The sequence below is a fragment of the Centruroides sculpturatus genome, unplaced genomic scaffold (genome assembly GCF_000671375.1).
Source record: "Centruroides sculpturatus isolate CEXI.00-Female unplaced genomic scaffold, Cexi_2.0 scaffold115, whole genome shotgun sequence".
NCBI lineage: Eukaryota > Metazoa > Arthropoda > Arachnida > Scorpiones > Buthidae > Centruroides > Centruroides sculpturatus.
In genome coordinates, this window is record NW_019384545.1 from 795,854 (window position 1) to 801,853 (window position 6,000).

At 26.9% G+C, this 6,000-nt stretch overlaps 1 protein-coding gene across 2 annotated transcripts in view; it reads left to right on the forward strand.

Moving 5' to 3' along the window:
- LOC111623475 (probable ubiquitin carboxyl-terminal hydrolase FAF-X) overlaps window positions 1-5,224 on the forward strand; it is a 274,716-nt gene extending 269,492 nt beyond the window's left edge. The window contains exons 56-57 of one of the 2 annotated variants that reach the window (XM_023366062.1): window positions 1,556-1,702; window positions 3,862-5,224. In XM_023366062.1, the coding sequence (XP_023221830.1) occupies window positions 1,556-1,702; window positions 3,862-4,407 (693 nt within the window). In that variant the 3' untranslated portion in view covers window positions 4,408-5,224. Of the gene's footprint in view, window positions 1-1,555; window positions 1,703-3,861 lie in introns of those variants that run through there. The other variant, XM_023366060.1, reaches the window with a different exon arrangement.
- The last annotated feature ends 776 nt before the right edge of the window (window positions 5,225-6,000 follow it).

A 6,000-nucleotide genomic window follows, 5' to 3' on the forward strand; every position in this document is an offset into this window, starting at 1 on the left:
TGTCTGTTACCTCTAGAAACTGCCATAAACGAAAATGATGACTGCAACAGAGGTGATTTGTGTTCTGCAGTTCACAAATTCAGAATCACACATCATTGTGCAATACAAATATCCTACAGGAGCAGGAAAATCATGGCTGCTATGGGAGGAGTGACAACAGATATGCTGTAGGAAGAATTTGAGTATTGGTTGGATGTGTCCCATGTGACATTAGGTGCACATATTGAGAAATTGTAATGGGGCAAATGTGAAGCGTGGACAATTTTCCAGTGTTTTAATGTAGATTGCAACATTCTTAGATGATAACATAATTACAATAATTTAAAATGGTAGCATTGTTTTTGGAAGACCTTGTACGTATTGCTCTTTCTGTATTTATCATTGAATTAAACAAATATGAAACAAGTAGATGCANGAAAGTTTTTTTTTATTTTATATATAGCATTCTCATAAATAACTTTAAAATGATGCATAAAAACCACTTTGAACAAAGATGGCAACAATCTATCATTTTTATGTTTTCAGCATGATTAAGTTATGATGGTGATTTGAAGTTTTGGAAAATGATTATTTACAGTTTATTTTGAACACAATAGCTTAATCAAAGAAGGTTAAATTATTGTATTATTAATGAGTTTGATGGTAGGAATTTTTTGCTGCCATGATGCTGCTTTTGTTGGGATTTTTTAAAATAGCATTGCTTCAGAAATTAGATAAATTAAAGGACAAATTGAATTGTAATCTACAAAAGAGTGGACAATTTTCCAGTGTTTTAATGTAGATTGCAACATTCTTAGATGATAACATAATTACAATAATTTAAAATGGTAGCATTGTTTTTGGAAGACCTTGTACGTATTGCTCTTTCTGTATTTATCATTGAATTAAACAAATATGAAACAAGTAGATGCATTGTTATCTTACTTCAAATCACTTTTGGAAATTACAGTAATTTACAATTTGGTTAAATGTGAAATGAATATGCGTAAGTCTAAAAACTTTAAATGCATTCGTTGATTACACTCTCAACTCTTCATGTTCACAGTCTTTTATTATGTGGTTTTATTTTTTCTGTTGTATCTGAAAGATGAGAAAATAAATTTTTATTTGATCATATTTGCAAAGCTTCATTTAAATCGTGCTTCGGATCTGCACGATTTATCTGCACGAGATCCATATTCATTATGAAAACATTGCATTCATACACATATCATGTGCACTTGAAGTAGATGATTTTCTTTTTATGTTTCTAGTTTTAACATTTAACTTGTTTTCATTCTACATTAATAAAATTAATAATAAAATAATCGATTTTTTAAATTTTTTTAAGCTTTAACTGAGTCTATGAGAATAACAATGAGACTTTTGATAAATTTCATGTTTATGACATGCTTTGTTCTTATCCTTGTAAACATGAAGGGTTGATTATGTTACAATAACCAATTTTTTTAACATTTAACACTTTTTAATGCACTGCTCTTTTTATTAAATGATAAGTTTTTAATTTGAATTCAATTAATAAATTAAATCTATATTTTAATTTTATTTTTTTCAGCAACCATATGCTACTAATACTCAATATGGATATAATAATTGGTCTCCTCCTGCCCAATCAAATGAAACATCAAATGGTTATTTCTTAGAAAGATCTCACAGTGCTAGATTAACACTTGCTAAGGCTTGTGAGTTATGTCCTGAAGAGGTAAATTAATTGCTTTTTAATAAAATAAGTAAAAAATTAATTTAGAATGTGGAATGTTTATAATTGTTGATAGGATAGTGTTTATAATTATATGTACTTTTAAATATATTTTGTTTATAATTAATAATTAATAAATGTTAAATTATAAATTGATGAGAAAATATTTAAATTTTACCTGAATAGTTGATGTAATATTTCATATCTATTGGTTACAAAAATATATTTATACAGATTTATGAAAATAAATTAGATATTTTGTTGAATTTTTAGCATTTAAATTTCAACCATTATATGAAATTATAAAAGATATTAAGTTTTATTTTCAATAAAAATAAATATTTATAAATGACAAAGTCTAAATTGATATAAATTAATAAAATTTAAATTTAAAATTTCTTGAATATTAAGACTTATAAACAGACTTTTCCCTTCTGTAATTTTGAATTTTTCTTTATAAACTATATATTTGCAGTTAAACTTTGAAAGTTTTTTTTTATTTTATATATAGCATTCTCATAAATAACTTTAAAATGATGCATAAAAACCACTTTGAACAAAGATGGCAACAATCTATCATTTTTATGTTTTCAGCATGATTAAGTTATGATGGTGATTTGAAGTTTTGGAAAATGATTATTTACAGTTTATTTTGAACACAATAGCTTAATCAAAGAAGGTTAAATTATTGTATTATTAATGAGTTTGATGGTAGGAATTTTTTGCTGCCATGATGCTGCTTTTGTTGGGATTTTTTAAAATAGCATTGCTTCAGAAATTAGATAAATTAAAGGACAAATTGAATTGTAATCTACAAAAGAACAGCTAAAACCAAAAAATTTATATTTTTACAAAATATAATTAATTGGTATTATATTTAATTTTGTGTTGATGTTAATTAATTAAAGTATTCACGATAACATAGTTATGTAGTTTAATAAAGATAAAAAAATGGGATTGGTGATATTTCTAAAAATAAAATTCTTTGTAAATTCTAAAAATAAAAAATTATTTTCAGATTAAAAGTACAAGTAAAAACTACTATTTTATAACCGATTTTGAGCGATTTATACTAGCAAACAAATAATTAACAAAAAGATACTATACTTCAACCAAAACCAAATTCTTGTTGTTTATTAGATTCAAAACAACAAGAATTTGGTTTTGGTTGAAGTATAGTATCTTTTTGTTAATCATTTGTTTGCTAGTATAAATCACTCAAAATCGGTTATAAAATAGTAGTTTTTACTTGTACTTTTAATCTGAAAATAATTTTTTATTTTTAGAATTTACAAAGAATTTTATTTTTTTTGTTATGTAGTTTGTATGATATATATAATATTGCAGTTCTATATATTTACAAATGTTTTCTATTTGATTTTTGAATCACAGAAATTTGGCTGAACAAAAATTCAAATCTTATACTAATTTAAACAAATTCTTAGTAAATATTGGTAAAATCTTTATTCTTCTTAATACAGTAGTTGAATATTTAGAATTATGCCTAAAAAAATCAACATAAAATAGAAACATAAATGAAAATCATTAAGCAGTAAAAGACTATAAAAGTGTTTTTTTATTCATCATTCACGAATTTAAAAACATTAAGGCAAATATAATTTAATAAATATGCTTGAATATAAAAAAATAACTTATAATAATCTAGAACAGGGATGGCAAACTTTTCTAAGTCTGCATAACAAAATAGGTATATTTAATTTTAAGGTGTCAACATGCATAAATCTTTTTAAAAGTTCTAAAGACTGTTTTTAAAGAAATAAAATGAATATACTTTAATTAAATTAAACTATAGAAAGCTGATTCAGAAAAGAATGATGATACACTGAACTGAATATAAAATTTTATGGTTTGCAAGCCTATGAGTATGCATGCCATACGTTCATCATTCCTGATCTAGAGAATGTTGTGCCGATGTCCAATAAATATTTATAAATTGAATCACCTTTACTTATTAGCTATGTTAAAAGAAATATTAATTTGTATAAAATTTTGAATAAACAAATAAAAATTTCTCTTTACATTTATTATATGGTAGATAGTGCAACAACAGTACATGTAATAATAAGTTAATGGAATGACAACAGATGAAACTATTGATAAATTTTAGAAAACTTACAAATTAATTTTTTTAATATAAATAGGAACTGGATGAACAAGATATGTCTGAAGAGACAGACAGCCCTCCACCTGAAGAGAAAACTTCTTCTTGGCGTCCAGGCATGCCACAACATCCTAGTCCTCCACCAGAAGAAAAACTTGCTTTGTGGCACTCTGGTATTTCTCAACATGCAACTCCCTCTCCACCAGATGAAACTATATCTTGGCATGCGGATAAGCCAGGACGGGTATCAACAGATGAAACTATATCGTGGCATGCGGATAAGCCAGGGCGGGTATCAACAGATGAAACTATATCTTGGCATGCGGAAACACCAGGGCGAATGTCAACAGCTGAAAATATAAGTCTGTTTACCTCTCCCCCTCACATCACCCAACACTTAGTTTCACCATCGGTTCCTCCCTGCCTTGGTGTACAATCACAAGTTTCTCATTCTATGCCCTTAACAAATGGAAGTAGTCCAACAACTCCACAGCATCCTACTCAAACCACGGTGACGCAATCATCAGTTTCTCTCCGACAGTGCCCCGATTGTATGGAGAAACAAGAAGTAAATAATGGACAGTAGCAAACAATGTAATTATAAAAAATGTGATTTTCTAAATTAATGCCAAGAGTGTTCACAATGGTTCATGGTGATATAAAACTCCTGACTTATAAAACAAGTTTGATTTTCAAGATAATTTACTAATACATCTTTCACAAATTAGAGAAATTTGATAATACTTTTCTTTAAAAAATGAATATTATTTATTGACTGTATGCAAATTTGTCTGAGCAGAAATGGAACAAAGTAGCTCAACATTTTATACTTTCAAAGGTAACTTAGAAACTATTAAAAGTTATTTTGTGAAATATCATTTCTGCAACTTGAAAATATTTGTTGTATCCGGTTTTAGAAAGAATAAATGGCACTGAATCACTGCTGGATATGGTGACCAGCATGTGCCATATAATAAGACTGAGAAAAAGTTTAAGCTAGAGAGCTGCTGGCAGTTGCTCTTGAATGAGCCTTTGGTTCATGCAAATTCTTTCGTTGCCATGCAAGGACCAGCAAGTGTTTTTGGTACATTTTTGAAGTCTGAAATGTTTATTAAGAAACATTGTACATTAACTATTTGAGAGGGAATTCCTGATTGTTTTTGGTTAATTATCAGCAAAGTCAGCTTTGCATTTTAGTTTATCTGACATATGTGTTACATTTGTCCAGTTCTCTTGAACAGTATGCTATTACTTTGCCCTAAGAAGAGAGGCAATGTTATTTCAGTGATGAAAGATATACTTTATTAGAATGTGTAGATGTGATGTATTTTCTAAAGACGAAAGTATTCTCTTTCAATGTATGTTGCCCAAAATGCATTGAAATAAAATAAATTTCTCTCAAACTCGTATTGTTTCATTAAATGAATAAATTTAAATCCTATTTAAATAGGTAAAATTTTGGCATATTCATTATAGAGTATCATTTTTATATATATATGGTAGGATCCAAAAATTTGGGACTTTGCATATAGTTCCTTTCCTCGAATAGTTTAAAATACTAATGCACAACCAACATTGAAAATAATCCCCTTGGGTGACTATACACTTTGCCCATACAGCTTCTGGAAGCATCTTTTGCAATCACCCATAATGCCTCCTGCAATGCTGCTTTTATCTTATTTGATGACTTAAAATGTTTTGTCTTCAGAAAGAAATTTTAAAATATGATTGGCATGGGTGAGTGTAGTCCCCAAATTTTTGGATCTTGCCTCCTGTGTGTAAATATATAAATTTTATTATATTAATTTTAAAAAGCAAAAATCTACTGATATAGTTATTGGCAATCAAAGAACTATAACTATTTATTTTTGAAATTTGTTTGTTTATAAATTAAAAAATTATATTAAATAAAATTTTATTAAATGTATTCATAAATAAGTTTCATTATTGAAAATGCAATTATAAAGTATCTTCTGTATTTTATTATATGTTATAACACAAACATTTGATCAATTCTGAGAAAATATGCATTTCAGCTTAACAGATTTAAAACTTTTTATATAAATTATAAATCATTTTAAATTCATTTAGATTGTTCTTTAATTTATTGTTTTTATAGAGGTATAATATTATTTAAGACAATAATTAAACTTTTTATAATGTCTTAGATTGATTTAAC